The following is an 18,711-nucleotide window of genomic DNA, read 5'->3' as shown; positions in this document are numbered from 1 at the left end:
CAGTGGTTTAGGGCCACTAAATTTGCCAACAGCTGAAGGTTATCAGCCCCCTGACATCTACGGATAAAACCAACTTGACTAGAATGCATGAGAGTTGCTACTACCTTTTCAAGTCTTTTAACAAGGACCACTGTCAAAATCTTTACATCTACTAATGAAATTGGTCTATAATTATAACATCTGGTATGGCCCTTGCCAGGTTAAGGAATGACTGAAATATGTGCATCATACAGAGATGCTGGCAAGGCACCATTTTCCAGGGCATCTTGATATAGCTGCAGAAGTTTGGGAATTAAAAAATCTGAATGTGCTTTATACCTCTCAGTGGGAAATCCATCGGGGCTAGGTATCTTCCCATTTTTCATAACCTTTTCAATCTCCTCTTCCTGTGGGGGTGCTGCCAGAAATTCTGCTTGCTGAGGATTTAACTGAGGGAGATTCAGCGGGGAGAGGAAATCTATAATTGCCTCCTTTGTTGGGTCCCTGTCTTTAGTATAAAGTTTAGAATAGAACTTCTGGAATTGTATATTGATATCCTTGGGCATTGTATATGAATTATTGTGATCATCTTTAATCAGTGGAATAAAATTTCGAGGTTGTTGTTGTCTCAACCTGTATGTTAAAAGCTTACTAGGCTTTTCACCTCTCTCCCAATGGCTGAGTTCGGTTGATCACGCCATGGCTTCTTTTCCCCACCCCGCATGCGCTGTGTCAGGGTGAACACTGAGCCCATAGAACCTCAGAGCAGTTCTGATTCTGAGAACAGCCGTCTGTGGGAGAGGAGCACGCTTTTCCCTCCCAGGCCCTGCAGCTGGCAGAGATTCCTCCTCCCAGCATTCCAGACATAGATAGCAGTCCTGGGAGTGAAAGAGCACGGGAGGAGGGCTGGCTGGATGCTCGACACAGACGCAGAGAGCGACGAGCTATGGAGGGCGTGGAAAGGAGGTGTAGCGCCCGTTTGGCATGCAAGCAACGGTCGAGTCTAGAGGACCCAAGGGAAAGGGGGAGGGACTCTCCCTAGCCCATAAGTTCAGGGTCTGCAAGTGATTCTCGTTCAAACGGGGACCAACTGTTTCCAACCCAGGGGCATAGGTTACTCTGCTGTTCATAGCTTAGTCGCTGGTGGTAGAGTTATTAAGTTGTAAAAGGAATAAAGCCTTGAAAAGAATCCTTTGTCTGTGTCTGGAATTGGCTACTGAAGTAGACTGAAAGAGGCCGGCTAGGGCCCCCTGACATGCTGCTCGCACGACTGCCATTTCCCTAATTACCCACCGTGCGGGTTAGCATGTCACCCGAGCCTGGTGAGGTTTGTGGCGGGGGTGGCTTCTAACCCCCCCCCCCACAACCCTCACAACAAGCCATGCACCTTGCCAGGTTCGGACAACGCACTAACCCATGCCATGGTTAATTAAGGAAATGACAGTCTCACAAGCGGTACACACGGGGCGGGGAAAAGAAGCTACAGTGGCTTCTTTTCCCCTTTGATCCAAACCTGGCCAGTATCCCTGTCGGTGCATATTAACTCAAATTCTGCTTTTGGAAGAAAGTAATAAGTTCATTTCATATTTAGTATGTGTTACACTAATACATAGTTCAGAAGAAGGGTGAGTTGCAAATTGAGTTAACAAAGAAGGGTCAACCTTATAAATTCAAAGCAGTACTACTGGACAGCTCATTTAATATCAATCTCCAGTTTATATTTAAAAATATGGGGGAAATTGATCTCTAAATAAAATGATTTTTTTGAAAAGAAAAGACACATCAGGTGTCTGTGGGGAAAATAATGTTGCAGTCAAAATACCAAAGTCACTTTCCTGGGGTACAGTGTGGGGTGTCCCATCCCCCTAGTAACCGCAGTTTAAAATCTGGTAGAGGGATAAAAAAGAAAAAATGTTTATTATGTAATGATATTTCATTTGCATTGCTTAATAGCATTACCTTGTTTCTCTGTAGAAGGCCGTTATAACTGGGAGGGGAATTTGGCAAAAGCAAGCTTTGGATGATCAGTAACTTCTTTCATTAGAGTGTTTTCTTTAAACTTGCTGAGCTGAGCAGCAGGGGAAGACTGCATAACTTCCCATTATATTTATATTTTCACATATAAAATTATGTTATTAGATAACAGAAATAAAGACCAAAAAACAAGCCCTTAATACAATTGAAATAGAAAACCCAGCCTTCTGAGAGGAAGGAAAGAACTCCAGGGAACACTTCTGACAGCTTGTTAAAGAATTCAGTGATACAGACTTGAAGTAACGCCATTGTCAACGACGGGAGGAGGGTGTTGTGCAAAAGTAGGCAATCTATTAACTAAACAAAAGGAAAGTTCTTTTGTAAGGTGGTAGTTGTTTAATAAATTATCTGATACTTTTTAACTTGCAGAGCACTTCCAAATCCTCATTTCTACTTGCAAGAGCCCTGTGAATTAGGCTATTTCTCAGGTATTCTCCCATTCAGGCATTCATTGTTCATGGACAGATCACCTTAGCTTTTAGCAGTCAGTCTGCATTGTGAGCTTCCAGACATTCTATAAAATCACACGGGTTTCATAGATAGACAGGACTTGGGTCTCCCACATCAGAACTAAATGCTAGCTACTGCATCATTCCCTCCGGTTTGCTGTTGGGACTGTCTTGGAAGTTTTATCGGGGTCACAGCATGGTAGATGTACAGTAGATTCTTCTTGGCCATATTATGCAAGCAGGGATGGTGTGGTGCGCAGGACCAGCCTGACTCCAGAACCAATCCAAGCAGTCTCTCAGGGTGCCACTGAAGCAGTGTGCAGTCTGAAAGGTGTTCCCTCGGATTGCAGTGTGATCCTGAGGCACACCTCTCGGACAGTGAGATGTAGCTACTCAGGGTGGCAAAAAACCCTGGTCCAGACCCGAGGACACAGGCCTGGCCATGGGAAACTCCTGCTTGGCCATTTAACTGATCGTGTGACTGTGAGCAAGTTGCTGGGGATGGCTCCTTCATAGGTTGTGCAGTGTGATGTGTAAACCCAGAGCACTGGGTTGTTTAGGGGCTAAACAACCCAGCACTTAACCTAACATCAAACCATGGGTAAACTGCTGGTTGTTGAGCCCCTAAACAACACATAGTGTACAACCTACAAAGAAGCTGATTGTGGGTTGTGCTGTAAAGTGGAAGAGGTGGGAGTGTGTTCATGCATCTCCAACAACTCCTTGGTTTTTATACCAGTGAGTTATTACTTGCGAACCAGGTCACCATCTCTTACACAGTCACAAGCAGCATGCTGCTCTAGCCAAGGTAGGTGGCATTTGCCCTCTGCAGATCCCTGGGAACACCATTGCTACAGTTATTTGTCAGAGCACATTTGCACTAAAGCAGGCTACCCTACATTCCTTAGCGCTAAGAGGTGTGGGTGACCTCTACTCCTTTTCCATCCCCACCTATAAAGCTGCTTATGGAGGAATCCTGCCTTCCTAAGACTTATTACCAGCAACAACAAGGTATTCCTTCACCATGGTGCTAGGACCCTTTTGCCCAGTTAAGTGTTTTCCTGCTGCTGGGTGAGAGAGTACAGGATCTAGCTGTAAATGAGGTAGGAACATAGGAAGCTGCTTTATACCAAGTCAGACAATTGGTCTATCTAGCCCAGTATAGTTGACACTGACTGGCAATGGCTCTCCAGAATTCCTTCTTAGCCCTATCTGGAGAACCCAGGGATTGAATCTGAGACCTTCTGCATACAAAGCATGTGCTTCACCAATGAGAAACGGCCTTAAAGCACTTTTTATTGAACTAATTGGAATTTTGTGTGCACTAAATGGAATATTGGAATTTGTCTTTTTAAAAAATGTTTTAACTGTTTTAGCCTGTTATTTTATTCTTTTCTCTTTGTTGTTCACATCTGGAGCGGTATATAAATATTGTAAATGAATAATAAATAAATATATACATAAATAAACAAACGCTATAGAAATGCTTAACTTCGCACCTCCCTGCAGCCCCTTTGTTGTTTGCAAACGTCAGTGTTAACAACACTTGCACCATCTAGTTCTCAAGTCTGTAACAGTCCTCACACACAGGATGATGCAGCAGAGCTCCCGTGGCCATCAAGAGTGAATGTTCTTTTCCCTTTTTGTGCTACTTTGCAGAAGGAAAGCTGTTTTGCCACAGTAGGGTTTAATAGACAAGAAAGAAATCTGGTCTGATTTTATGGAAACCATAAAGTTCTTCTACCTGATTACTATTAACCTGATGCTGCTGGTCTTCGACCTTCAGTAGTGTCATTATGGTGATGAAATCACTGTACATTTTTATTTTCCTTTTGCATCTGCAGAGATTGATGAATGTCGGTCTGATCCATGCAAGAATGGTGGGACTTGCAAAGATGGACCAGGATCTTTCATCTGTCATTGCCCTGAGGGCTTCACTGGAACCCAGTGTGAAATGGGTAAATAGTGAATTGACAAAGACCCTTTTTTGGACCCCCAGTACTTCTTCTAACTAGCAATTAGAAATCACTGGAATCTCCCAAGCACCCTTAATTTATTTCATCTGCCTCCTTGCTACTAATGAACCCACTTTCTTTTAGCCTAAATTTCTTAATGATGCTTACCATTACAGTTCACAGGCTCAGCCTTATAAAGAGGTTATTCTCTCTTACCTTGGAAGGCAGGATTTATTTTCTATAACCAGTTCAGCTGCTGAAGTATGTATAAGCCTTACAGCCCATGTAGACACAGCAGTTGTAGAATGAGACTTACCCCTGTTCTAATCCCTAGAAAATGCTATTTGGAGACCAGCAATCTTGATGCTTTCTGTCTAGGGAGGTTTGGGATGGCATGCTGGCATGCAGCCACCTCATAATCTCACTGTGGAAGCTGATCATCTGTAGTGACCAAATAAACTTTGAGTCAGCTTTAATGTCCTCTCGTTACTTCCAGGTGAGGGCCCTGTAAGATAGGCTTTGCCATGAGGCCATTCATGTTAGACCACCGGATTCCCACATGGATAGTCTATTGCTTGATGAGGTTATGTTTTTCTGAGCACATTCTTGTTTCAAATCACCCTTCCCACACAATGGATCCAAACACCTTATTCCCTCTACCACATAGCTTTTGGATCTATGTGCAAAGAAATCTCCAAACTTCTTTCTAGATAAATTAATTCATGTGTCTGCAAAATAGTTTAATTTTAAACAATATCTCAGTTATTGGATTTTGAATTGCAGAGTAACCTGGGCTTTTATACTAATCATCCTTGCCTTTAGACTTTCTTGGGTGGAAGGAAGAGGGAAGAAGGATACAGAAGGCTTTCTGTGAATAGCCCATAAATTCAACATGACTAGATGCCGTGTCCTCCCTGCCCCAAAGCACCTGGAGATAGCTATGCAGCTATAGAAGTTTAAGCTCACAGGAACCAATCGTTTAGCATGCTTGTCAGCTTACTTTTCCTGACTCGTGTTCTTAAACACCTGGCCACAGATAGATGCACATCTCTGCAGCATCTGAATCCTCATTAGTCTGAAATGTGCATGGCAGAAAAGCCTTATGGAGCTTTGCCTAACATGTTTGATGATTTGAGCATTACGAAGATGTGCATCAGCAGCCATATAATTTGTGCTTCCCTACACCCTATCCCCCACCCACCAGATGAGAAGGAGGAGGGAAAAGTGATCTCAGATGCATCCCATGCTGAAGGATGTGCATGAATGCATGACTAGTTAGCAGTGGGCAGAGAGGCTTTCTTTTCTCTCCCCCTCCCCCCATCTTGGACTGTAAAGTTGAGGAGAAGCAAATGGCTTAGCAAGTGCTACCTGGAAGCAAATAGCTTAGATGCTCCAAGCAGCATGCACCCCTCAATTGGACAGGCTGCAGGAAGGGTACCATTATCTACCTTGGAAATTCATCCATTGATTTCATGTTTACTGGGGAAATAAAATATATTGTGTGGATGGCCCCAGGGAGGGTTTTCACTTGGAGTTACATGCTGCATTACAGCAGGCATCTTTGCAAGGGATTCTCCACCAGATGCAGAGTCATCCTCTTAATTCCATGTGACACCTCCTACAGATATCTGAGTGAGTGTATTTATGCCCTCCAGAAGTGGATGCCTGTGAATCGAACCCTTGTCGGAATGGAGGAGATTGTGAAAATTACAGTGGTTCCTACCTGTGTGTCTGCCCAGAGGGCTTCTTTGGCTACCATTGTGAAATAGGTAAGCTAAGTTGAAACAGGAAGGGATTTAATAAATTCAGAAGTTCTCATTAGCTTTTGCGAAAGGGTGATACAATAAATAACTACATAAACATTTAAATGGAGGAGTTTGATCCTTCTCTGACAAATGCCCATGAGGCCTGCATTGCCTTTAAGAGCTACTGTTCTGAACTGTTCATTGTGCGCTTCTTCCCCAGCTAGTGATCCCTGTTTCTCCAACCCCTGTGGGAGCAGAGGCTACTGTCTGCCCAGTAATGGATCTCATATCTGCACCTGCAAAGTGGGCTATACTGGCAAGAGCTGTGAGAAAGGTAACTAGTCCCAAAAGCAATTCCCATAGTCATCCAGAATAGACCTGCTAATAACTATGCTAGCCCCAGAAAATAATGATGCATAATAGGCAGTAAATACTTTTTTGCCCCCTTTTTTTTTACTGACTTGGGACAGACGAAATCTCCTTCAGGGTTTCATCTCATACAGTACAGGTTGCAGATTATGGATGGAACCTCATTAAGAAAGCTCCAGTGTATTGGAGTAGGTGTTAAGTAAGAGGATATCTAGGGATGTATGAGAATTTTGTTTGTTTGCAAAATGTGAGCATGCCCTATTTGCAACCCCAAATGCGAGCACAAGCAGGAGAACACATCCACCAAAAATGTTTGCAAATTCCCAAATGGGTGCTCACATTCAAACTGAGCATTTGATTTTGCGCACATTTTAAAAATGCACACATTTTCAAATCACCCATTCTTTAGTCTATGGGGGAAATTTGTGCAAATTTGAGGATTTTTTGTTCAACTTGCACATTCGATAGCTGTTTGTTTTGCACAATTTTGCTGTTCACACAAAACGAACAGCAATTGCAAAGGCGGGTGCAAATCAAGGAGAGACAAGCAGTGAGCTGATGTTTGGAGAATCTTGGTGTGCCCGAACATCATTCATTCGCCTAGCCCTACGTATATTGTTGTAAGGAATCTTCTCGGTATGTTTTAATGAAATTCTCCTGAGGTAATTGCGTGGATCATTCCATTATATGGCCCATCTTTCTAACAGAAAGTCCTTTTTAGAGGGCATGACCACATTGGGGCAGGGTGGGGGGCTGTCCCAATCTCAGATGTGTCCATTCAGTTAATCCAGTCCTCTTCAGTCTATATGCAGAGATTAAAACAAGTCAGCTCCCCCTACATAGTATGTTAAAGATGAAGTATGCACATTTATTGTATTGCTGGGTTACTTTTTGGTACGTGCAAAACAACTTAATTGAAGCTAGGATATTCTTTAAGGTAATGGGGTACTTGATCTTTGGAAGTCAGATCAATAAACTAATTGGAGCAGACAGCCCACAGAATCTTGCTGCAGCAGAGTTAAGGTCCTGCACTAGTGTTTGCTTGAACTGCCTGCTGACAAACCAGTTCCCACTGTGGAGAAGCAAATGGGCACATTGCCATTTACCAGGCTCATAATGCTGCGTCAGATGGGGATGCTGTCTGCAGATGTCCATATTCACAGCAGTCTGAATTGTGCGCAATTAAAAAAAAGTGGGGAAAGATCATGCAATTCTTAATTCCGTGCATATGGCCATCTGCATAGAGCAAAGACACCAGGAAGGAAAAGATCCCAAAGCACCACTGAGTGTGGTCTATAATAATTGTTTATTCATTGTTCTATCAGCCAATACTAGTTCCTACAAAAATAGAAGCAAGATTGACCAAGAGATTAATTGCTGCTGAAGAAGAGACTTCATCTCAAAATGCACAGAGCAGAGCATTTTAGTGATTTGCGCAATGAATAAACAAATATTATAGACCATACTCGGTGGCATTTTGGAATCTTTTCTTTCCTGGTGTTTTTTGCACATAGCACCTTCCCTCCCAGTTTTACAGAGCACCCACATTACATTATGAGGGTGGTGGACAAGAGTATGCCCAGTATGAGTGTGGAGGACAAGGGCATTTTCCATAGGTAAGCATCTGAAACAGGCCTGGGTAGCACAGGCTGCTCCGTGGGGTGTCTCTGCATTTTCAAACTTTTAAAAATCGAATTTCCCTTGAAACATATGACATACTTAACCCTAGCATTGCTCTAGTCTTACCTGCTGCCTTTTGTAGGAAAGATTTAATAATGGAATGTGGGAGGAAGAGTATTCTGTCACCTTAAACACTGATTATATAGCCTTCCTTCTCTTTGTTTGTATTGACACCCTGAAGAGCTGCTGCCCCCAACATCATTAAAGGTGGAAAAGGTGGAGGAGACTGGGCTGTCAATCTCTTGGCGCCCTCCCAAGGACCAGTCTGCCAAGCATATGATTGATGGCTACGCCGTGACGTACGTATCCTTCGACGGCTCTTACCGCTGGACTGATTATGTGGACCGAAGTCGTGCTGCCCACCATTTGCGGGCACTAGCCTCCGGCAAAGCCTACAATATTTCTGTCTTTTCAGTCAAACGCAAATCGAACAACAAGAATGATATCAGCAGGCCCGTCATGCTCGTCACTCGTACTAGTGAGTAGCTCCTTCAGGGGAAAAGAGTTGTGGGTACAGAAATGCCTGGCTGCAACCGTGAGGGCACCATGTTAGCAAGTGTCTTTCAGACCCGTAGAGGCCCATAGCGGGTTTTCCAAGCTCACGTAAGAACAATGGAGCACCATGTCTCTTATTTATGATGGGAATTTCTTCCACACCAATCCAGGGACATTACTGTCACATAACAGTCTGAGAATATCACAAGAATGTTGGCCTGCAACCAGTGGGAAATGAATCAAGTAATGTAGGAACAAACAAAAATGGCCTCCAAAGGAAAAGTCCTGCATGGATTGCCCCTTGTTTTCCAAATGCTTATTCTCTTGCAGCAGCATGCTACAAAAGTAAATATAGCTGTAAATAATGTATAGTGTAAATTAGCAAAACAACAAAGAAGAGTTGCCACTTGGTCATTCAAGAAACATTTGTAAAAGAAGATTTGTTTCTCTTTAGGTGTATTGCTAGAACAGAGTCCAAAAGAGGCTAATTTGTTTGGGTCTTTAAATGGTGTCTGAAATGCCCCCAAGAAGGTATTAAGGTGTTGACTCCTTGATGGCATGCTATAGTTTTCTTAAATGTAACAAATAACATTTAACAGGAAAGATCCTGAGCACCTCAGTAGTGGCCTCCGGAGGGTAGATAACTGCTTTTTTAAAAAAAGAAATATTATTTTTTAAAACCATAGAATGCTTTAGAAAAGGAGTGAAAAATATCACTATGGTGGAACCACTTAGAATGCTTATGTGTGCATAAGTGGATCATTCTTCTTTCCTTTGACATTTGGAATATGTTTTTACTCAAAGTCAAATCTTAGGGTGGGTGTGGGTGGGGAAAATTCCATTTCATCAGAGAGTATAATGACTGGATTTCTTTTAAGTGGATAAGCAAAATAGATGCAAGCAAAATGACAAATGACCTTAGGGAGGATCTGCTACCTCCCCCTGATCCCCACGTCAAGTCTGTAACATACCATGCAAGGATAAACTCAGTAAATCTGAAAGAGAGCATATGGAAACGTGATGAAAGAAGGGGATTTTATATCCTTATAATTTGGAACAAGATAATGATTAAAACCAAGGAGAGAGGTGAAACAGAGCTTTTACATTAGGTAGTGAGAATGCCCTGAGGAAAGCTGCACAAAATAGACATTTTTCCTAGAAGAAGGAGAAGTATTCCTTCCTCAAGGGCATGAACTGATAAAGTCAGAAAGGAATCACCCTGAGGGTAGATTTATTGCATAAATACTTATTATTATTTTGCAATGGAATTGTTAGTGATGTTCACTATAAACTGGACCAGATATAGACCATTCTTCTAAGAATGTGGTATTATGCTATATTTCTTGTCTACCAGCTGGGACAGGAGGCCTTGATACTGAGCACATGTCATGCTCAAAAGTCGTATTGCAGGAGCTTGCCTATATTCCATGAGCTGCTGAAGGAGCTGAGAGCTTAAGGGAGAAGGCAGATGGTCATTCTGCAGCATTGTCTCCTATAAGTATTCATTCACTGTCAGTCAAACTGGTATGGAATCTAATGAGAACTATGTGGGAAGGACTTTACTGGCAGTTGTCCATAATCTCTCCAGCCAGTATCAATCCACTCCTTAAGGCATTTCCAGATGACAGCTTTTTCTGCTAGTCCAAAAAGCAGAGCAGGAACTAGTGGAGTGCCAGCACCAACTGAAACATCCTAGTGAATGGTATTCACTATTTATAGGTATTATTTATATGGCATTATTTATATGGTATTTATAGGAGACTATGCTGCAGATCGACCATCTGCCTTCCTCTGTAGGCTTCCAACTCCTCCTACAGCTCATGGAATATATGCATGCATAAGACACACCAGTCCCATGCTAGTTAATGCCCTTTGTTTTATGTACTTCTCTACTCTTTGTTTAGCCCTATAGCACTAAATTGGCCATAGGGGAAGTTGCATTAGTTCACAGATTTACAATCGGCTTGCTCTTTCTTATGCTCTTGGGTGATCAGCTGATAACAGCACATCAGCAGAGCTTGGCTTGGCAAACGACTTGGCATGTTCAGAGGAGCTTCTTGCTGTTACCTGTCAAGAACAAGTCTCACACTAGCAAGCCTTCATCTCCCCCACCACTGTGAGGTTGCATGGAGTTAGAAAATAACAGTACTCATGCTTTAAAGGAATATAATGCCTCCACACTGGAGGCATTCAAGACGAGGCTGGACAGCCATCTGTTAGGGATGCTCTGACTTGGATTCCTGCATTGAGCAGGGGGTTGGGCTCGATGGCCTTGTAGGCCCCTTCCAACCCTGCTATTCTATGATTCTATGATTCTATAATAGTAGCATCTGCTGAAAGAACCTACTTCGGAGTCTGGGGCTTTTCTGTGGTTTCTATGCATGGTGGGCTCATCCTGACCTATGCCAATCCTCCGTATGAAGTGACATTAAGCTCTCTTTGGTGTTTGGCAAGGAGTTAAAAGACTAGTATAGAGCCCTGGATTTCTTAGCCGTATTGTGCTCTGCTGAATAGGAAGCATGAATGACTTTTTCCGTGGGCAAGGGACCCCTGTCCATCTGAACTATGGAAGTGGCTTTATTTGCTGAGTGACTCTGCCTTACTGTCATATGGGAGACCTGACTGTAGAATGAAATGCTTTCTGCCGGAGACAGGAAGGTACAGTGGGGTTACAACAGGGACCAGGTACTGTAACTCCCAGTGAGAGAGGGAGCATTCTGTTGTAGACATCCTGCAAAAATCCCCGACTGGCATTTTTCTTCTGTAGGAAACTACTGAGGTGAGGAGGCGGCCACCAGCGGGGTAGTGCTCACCCAAGAGGATTGAGTGAGTGTGTCACTGTCAATTGGGGTGAGTCATAACCACCTCCTGCATTTCCCCTCTCTCATCCTGCCAGGACCTCACCCAGTGGAGGGATTTGAAATTGCCAATGTGACTGCCACAACCATTACTATGCAATGGGCTCTCCACAGGCTCAAGCATGCCACGGTCAGCAATGTGCGCGTGTCCATACGGCAGCCGGAGGATGTGGAGGATCGCGCGGTGGAGTTAAACAGTACCGTGACCAAATACACGTTCCGGTGAGCAAGAGGCTTCCTGAGAATGACACGAGGGAGGTGGCGGTGAATAAACACACAATAAAGCCATCCAGGTTGCAGCCTGTGATGTAGCTGGTCAGCATAGCTGTGGGGAGACTTGAGCCAGCAGCAGGTGTTCAAAGTTATGCACGGTGTGGAGAATGTGGATAGGGAGACATCTTTTTCCCTCTCTCAAAATACTAGAACCTGGGGTCAACCCGTGAAGCTGATTGGTGGGAGATTCAGGACAGATAAAAGGAAGGACCCCTTCACACAGTGCATGGTTAAACTATGGAACTCACTACCACAAGATGTCATGATGGCCACCAATTTGGATGGCTTTAAAAGGGGTTTAGACAAATTCTTGGAAGAAAAGGCTATCAATGGCTACTGGCCTTGATGGCTATGTGCTACCGCCAGACCCAGAGGCAGTGAGCCTGTGTACACCAGTTGCTGGGGAACATGGGTGGGAAGGTGCTGTTGCACTCATGTCCTTCTTGTGGGTTCCTGGTCAAAGGCTGGTTGGCCACTGTGTGAACAGAATGCTGGACTAGATGGACCCCGGTCTGATCCAGCAGGGCTTTTATTTACTTACTTACTTACTTATTTACTTACTTATTTATTTAAAACATTTCTGTCCCACCCTATATCATTAAGATCTCAGGGCAGTGTACAGATAAAATCAATTTAAATAGTATAACACAATAAATAATTTAAAAACACCTAAAATATATTAAACCATTAAATAAGCTAATAGTAGTTAAAATCTAAAACAATAAAACAGTTAAAACAATGTGCTAGGGAATGCGTTTAGCCCACAAAGACTTTGGTAAAAAGCCATGTTTTTACCTGGCACCGAAACGAGACCAATGTCTGCACCAATCAGGCCTCCAAGGGGAGGGCATTCTACAACCAGGGTGCCACAGCAGAAAAGGCCCTCTCCCATGTCTCACTATAGTGTATGTCTCATACTGGTGGGACACAGAGGAGGGCCCCTCCAACAGATCTCAGTTCTCAGGCAGGCATATATAGGGAGAGGCACTCCCTCAAATATCGAGGTCCCAAGCTGCTTGGGGCTTTAAATGTCATCACCAAAACCTTGAATTCCGACCGGAAGTATATTGACAGCCAGTGCAATTCCTTTAAAACTGGTGTTATATGATTCTTATGAGGTGTTCCAGTCAGCAGTCTAGCTGCTGCATTTTGTACTAGCTGCAACTTCTGAGTCATCCTCAAGGGCAGCCCCAAGTAAAGTGCATTGCAGTAGTCTAATCAGGAAGTTACCAGTACATGTACTACTGTGGCTAGGTAATCCCTGTTCAGGAAAGGCCGTAGCTGGTGGATCAGCCAAAGCCAGCCCCAAGTACTCCAGGCCATGGAATCCACCTGGAGCTCCAGTGACAGGGATGGATCTTATGTTCTTATGTTCAGAGAATGGACCCAGTTTAGATATCTCAGACCAGGCGGTTGTACTTCCCACTCTCCCACATGTTCTTCCTGTAGTCTGGGAACTCCAGTCTATGAGCTCTTAGAATGTGCCCCTGAAACAGGCTCCAGAGTTCCTGAATAGAGAACTGAAGCCTGGAGGGATAAGCTAGATCAGTGAGAGCAGGCAGCAAACAATTTTAGGAAGCTTTACATATGCTGTCTAAAGCCTCCTTCACTCATTTCTATTAAAATATAACTTGAGATTCCTCAGATTAGACAGAAAGCTGAGGCATGGATGGGTCAGTGAGGAATTTCGAATTAACATGCATTCAGGTATTTGCCTCATGTATTCAACAGCTCTCTGTGTGCAGTAGATATTTGTTCACATTTCTTTCTGAGTGATTACTTTATGCAAGCCTATGACTCAGCGGCAGTCAGTAAGGAATAGCTTGTTCATTGTTTGAAAAGCACAGCATCTGACTGAGATTTACCCAGCGTGTCTAATCCATCCAACAGGGACCTTCAGCCAGGGCAGAAATACCTTATCCACATGTGGACTTTGAGTGGCCTCAGTACAGAAGAACATCCCACTGAGAGCTTTGCCACAGCACCCTCTTATGTGTGGACTCGTGAGTGTGACAGAAAATTCTCCTACTAGTTTCTTGCTTTCCCATCATTATTGTCTGTAAACCGACTTAAACAGCTTTTCTTTAAATCTGCAGTGTGTAATACATTACTTGGCCTAAGCATTTGGATCAGTGTTGGGACTAAAATATTAGAGCTTAGGCCAGGCTGAGATGTTGAAGGGAGAGAGACCTGTGTAGGTGACGGGTATAAAAGTTCTCTTTGACACCAAACTTCTTTAGGCCCCATCACACTACTTTTCAAAGTCATTAATACATTTTCAGAATCATGGAAAAGATCTCTTCCTGCATGTATATGTTCACTGCATATTTTCTATTGCAGAATTTTTCTTGGGTTTTCAAAGTGCCTTCAGAGGTACCTGCTAAATGCTGACATCTCCTCTCAAAAGAACCACCAGTGCTCCTACGGGAGAGATTTGTTACGTTCTTTGTAGAGCTATTACAGGCAGTCATTGGATGGTGTTTGTGACAATTTCCTGTGGCCTTGAAGAGTCCCCCTTTCCATGCCCCGCAGTTTTGGAACTGCTTTTGAAAAAGTTTTTTTTAAATATATATAGATTTGGGTTTGGTAACAGAGGAACATTTGGCCACTTAGACAACATGAGAGCTCACGCAGCTCTGTAAAAAGAAATTTTAAAAGAGCAGTGCCATGCTTTTTAAACATACTTTTTTATTTTCTTTGAATGGTATATACTTTTCCACTGCTGGCACTAGAATGAGCATCAGTCATTCCTTTAACCCCAATTGTAAAAAATGAAAAAGCTTTTCTCCAGCACAGTGTGACCCTCCTCAACCCACCTACATACACTGTATGTATGTAGCACATTATAGTTCAAGGAGAGGCACTAGCACCACGATAATGCTAAAGAGGAAGCGACCTCTGCTGGTCCCCAAACGTACAAACCTTAATCGTTGCAGCAATGGTTCTTGATGTCACCCTGTTGTCTGTGTGTGCAAGGCAGGCCCTGTCCCCAAAGCTAGAATCAGGCAGATAATCATGGGGGAACCAAAGGGCACTGTTTTTCCCAAGGTCAGCTCACAGGCCAATGGCTTTCAATGGAAATGAACCCCCTAGACCCAAATACCTTATTTTAAGTCACATCAGGCTGTGCTGGTTTAAGTCCTATTCCCCGACCTTCTCGCTACAGGGAGTGGTGACCAAATAACATATGATATGATGAGTGTATGTCTCTCTCCTGCAAGCGGAGTGAGGATGTGATGCTTGCTTTCAAGTAAAATCCCAGTGGCCAAATAACAACTGAGCAGGCCCAGGAGCTTGTTCCAGAGTAAGAAGGTGCCTTTGCTTACACATTTCAGAAAGCAGGGTGAAGAGAGAGCAGTTTTACCCCTATGGGCTTCCCCCATTGTCACAGCTATTCAGCTGATGAGGCAGGTAAAAAGTAGTCAAAATTAATTCCACATTGAAGTTCCTTCTCCTTCCTGAACAGGGCCTCTTCCTCCTAGAAACCTCACTGCATCCAGAGTCACAGCCACCTCTGTCCAGATGGTCTGGGAACAGCCCCTGGTTGGCTCAGGGGAAGGTTACATCATCAATGTCACTACCAGTCAGAGTATGAAGAGCCGCTATGTGCCCAACGGAAGGCTGTCTTCTTACACCGTGCGTGACCTGAACCCAGGTCAAAGGTATCGCTTATCCGTGATGGCTGTTCAAAACACAGATCAAGGACAAGTGACTAGTGAACCTGCCCATCTCTATATTACAGCCTGTAAGTGCAGATTCCATGCTTCATATTCATAGCTCCCCACCTGCCTCTTGTTTCTTTTGTGGTCTGACATGATGTGGGGAAGGTCATCTTAGAGTGGCAGCATGTACATTCAACATATCACGAAGGAGAACTACGTACCTGTCTAATCTGTCACATGGCTGGTGTTGGTCCACAGCTGTTCTCTTTGATGAGAGCAGGGTGGAATTTTCTTAGCAAGAGTGGAGGATCCCCATTTGCATCCTGATATCCTGGACATGTGAATGGGCAAGAAACAAGCAATTATACCACTGAAAAGATCCTCTCCTTACTAGATATCTTGCTCATCCCTTTGTATTTAAGGTGAAATAATCATTGCAGATATTAAGAATTAACCTCAGGAGATCCCTTATTGCAGCCTTCCCTGACCTGATGCACTCCAGGAGTTTTGGCCTACAACTCCCGGCATTCCTGACCATTGGCCATGCTGCCTGGGGCTGATGGGAGTTGAAGGCCAAACCATCTGCAGAGCACCAGGTTGGAGAAAGCTGCCTTATTGGATCTCTCACTGTTTTTAAACTGTAATGGCAGCCAGGGAGGGGGACTGCTGAATCTGACTGGAATTGTTTCCCTGAAGGGAGTTAACAGTTTCCCCAGTGCTGTTTCCCCAGTGAAAGATGCCATCCCTGCCACAACTGTTACTTGGGAGGATGGGGGTTTCATTAGGAAAATGCTATGGGGGGTGGGAAGAGTTTAACACCGTGACCTCTGTAGCACTGATTTCCCAATCAGGTTCATCCCCTCCTGACTACTATTAAAGGGTTGTTGTGTGTTTTCAAATGACAGTGGGACATGCAGCTGGACAAGGGCCTCAGAGGCAGATCTTAATACATGGGCAGGTTTATGTGGGAGGAGGTACCCGGCCAATACCAGCAATTTGAAGTGTGCCTGGAAACAGCCCGGGAGCCAGTGTCGCTGTTTAAAACTGGCATAGTACATTACATTCACACAGCCATGGTAATCATAATCCTCTCTGGTCTGCAGTGCAGAAGGATGGCACCCCAGAAAGGCGCTGGAGCCAAACAGGACATCCTCGTGTGCTTAGAAACCGAGTCCCCCCAGCATTCCTGCCAGAACTGCGTCTGCTTGCAGATCACAATACACCTGAGGAACCTTCACTAGCACCCAGGTAAAGAACGGCCTGGTAACCAGACAAAATAAACGTAGATTGAAGGATGGTTCGTGAGGTGCTGAAGTCTGAGCACATCACTTCAGCTGTCATTGCATCGCAAATGGGGGACATCCTCGCATTTTTCTCTTAAAGGTTTACAGAGCTAGTGGATGGCAGAGGGAGGATCACCACTAAGTTCAGCAGCTCGCCAAATAGATCTGTCACTGTGAGAACACGTAGGTGCCGTTTGTCCTCCCTACTTGCCTTCTTTGTTTCCTGGCATGGCACAAGTAGACTAAAGTGTTCTTGGCTGCTTCTTCTAGAACCCAAGGTTCCTATGAAAGTGGAAGAAAACACAGAGGAATCAACCAATCAGGCAAACCTGGCATTGCAGCTGTCAGAACCTGAGAGCAGCAAGAGAGAAAGTAAGTCTGAAGAGAGGGGAAACATCTCTGGATGAGGGGAATAAGTTAGAGATTATGTAAGGCCACCCCTTATCACCTCAGTCTTAAATAGCCTTTGTTCTGAGGTAAGAAGATTGAGAATCCAAAACAGGATCCACAAGTAAGGGTGACAAGATGAAAAGAAAGACAGAGCTGTAAAAGATGGCATTTCTTCCTTTGCATCTGGCCACCCCTGGTTATATGGTAGATATCAGGGATGGGGAAATGTATAGCTCTCCAGATGTTGTTGAACTGCAATTCCCATCATCATTCACCACTGATGGGAGTTGCAGTCCAACAGCGTCTGAAGAGTCTCACATTCCCCACCCCTGGTATATGTCATCTGTCAGCTGACATTAGTCTTGCGTAGCCTGTCTTCAAAGGAAGAGTGCATGCTCAAGATCTCTAAGCAGTTAACGCACAATTAATCTATGTTGAGTGATTCTGAGTATTTTTTATTTATCAGATGTAAATACCTGATAAATTAAGAGCTGCCCAAGGCGCTTACCAAAACAAGATAAAATACACAAATATAACCAGATGTTTAAAAAGCTACATTAAAATACATTTAAATGCCTGGGAGAATAAAGGTGCCTTTTCTTGGTACCAAAAGGATAACAATGTTTATGCCAGGCAGGCTTCTCAGGGAAGGGGATTTCACAAACGGGGTGCCACCACTAAGAAGGCTCCTTCTCTGGTCGCCACTAACCTTACCTCAGATGGCCGGGGGCTGTATTTTAACAGATATACATGCAACAAAAAGCATGCACATGTATTCATCATTAACCATGGTTTACACTTCTTGCATACTAGTTTTCCTGCAAGTATTTTTCTACAAGAGAATTGTCTCTTAGAGCCTTTTGCGAAGTGGCCCTAAGATAACTTATCTACTTCTGTTTAGATTGAGCAAGACAGTCGTTTTTTTCATAAAGTTGAAAGCAATTGCTTGTGATGTGTCCACACATCACATTTTCATCTCTGACAAACAGGTTTTTGTGTTGTTTCTGAAACCTTAGGCGACAAAAGAAATGTATTTGTGTACAAACAACGTTTAACTCTCTCACATATTTTTGTTGGTTTCCAGCCTCTTTCAAACTACCGGTGGGCAAATCCACGTTAGCTAGCCATGTGTAAGGTTGTGCTGTGCCTCAGTAGACTAATTCATGATCACAACACAATCACTTAAGTTGGCTGCTGCAGTCAGTGGGTTGGATCTAGAATCTTGCTTCCACAAGAGGAAGGGCTACGCTCTGCTCCCTTTGCCCAGTTTTTCAGGATTCCCCCCTCACACCACAGCTCATCCCATTCAGCGGGGTCTCCTAACTTGGTGTAGCATTTTCAAGGGGCTGGAGGGGCTGCCCTGAGAAGGAGGGGGCAGGGAAATCCACTTCAGCCAGTGCAGTTGATCCAGCTTAAATCTGGATCCAACCCAGTGTCTGCAATTGAACAATCTCCAGCCTCCCTATGGATTTGACATGGAGATGAGCTATCAAAGGAGATTTCCTGTTCCTGCAGGATTCCACAGGCTCATTCCTGTAC

At 44.0% G+C, this 18,711-nt stretch overlaps 1 protein-coding gene across 1 annotated transcript in view; it reads left to right on the top strand.

Annotated features, from left to right (window-relative positions):
* Positions 1–18,711, top strand: part of SNED1 (sushi, nidogen and EGF like domains 1) — a 90,460-nt gene that overhangs the window by 62,056 nt on the left and 9,693 nt on the right. Inside the window, exons 19-28 of the mRNA XM_084847035.1 lie at positions 4,307–4,420; positions 6,073–6,186; positions 6,383–6,496; positions 8,393–8,689; positions 11,603–11,786; positions 13,728–13,840; positions 15,304–15,582; positions 16,603–16,747; positions 16,883–16,965; positions 17,053–17,154. Of these exons, the coding sequence (XP_084703161.1) occupies positions 4,307–4,420; positions 6,073–6,186; positions 6,383–6,496; positions 8,393–8,689; positions 11,603–11,786; positions 13,728–13,840; positions 15,304–15,582; positions 16,603–16,747; positions 16,883–16,965; positions 17,053–17,154 (1,545 nt within the window). The remainder of the gene's footprint in view (positions 1–4,306; positions 4,421–6,072; positions 6,187–6,382; positions 6,497–8,392; positions 8,690–11,602; positions 11,787–13,727; positions 13,841–15,303; positions 15,583–16,602; positions 16,748–16,882; positions 16,966–17,052; positions 17,155–18,711) is intronic.

The sequence above is a fragment of the Heloderma suspectum genome, chromosome 3, assembly GCF_057233095.1.
Source record: "Heloderma suspectum isolate Gila_16-S chromosome 3, 16-S_ref, whole genome shotgun sequence".
In the NCBI taxonomy this organism is placed as follows: Eukaryota; Metazoa; Chordata; class Lepidosauria; order Squamata; family Helodermatidae; genus Heloderma; species Heloderma suspectum.
The sequence above is the reverse complement of the archived record's forward strand: the minus strand, read 5'-3'. Positions and strand labels throughout refer to the sequence as shown.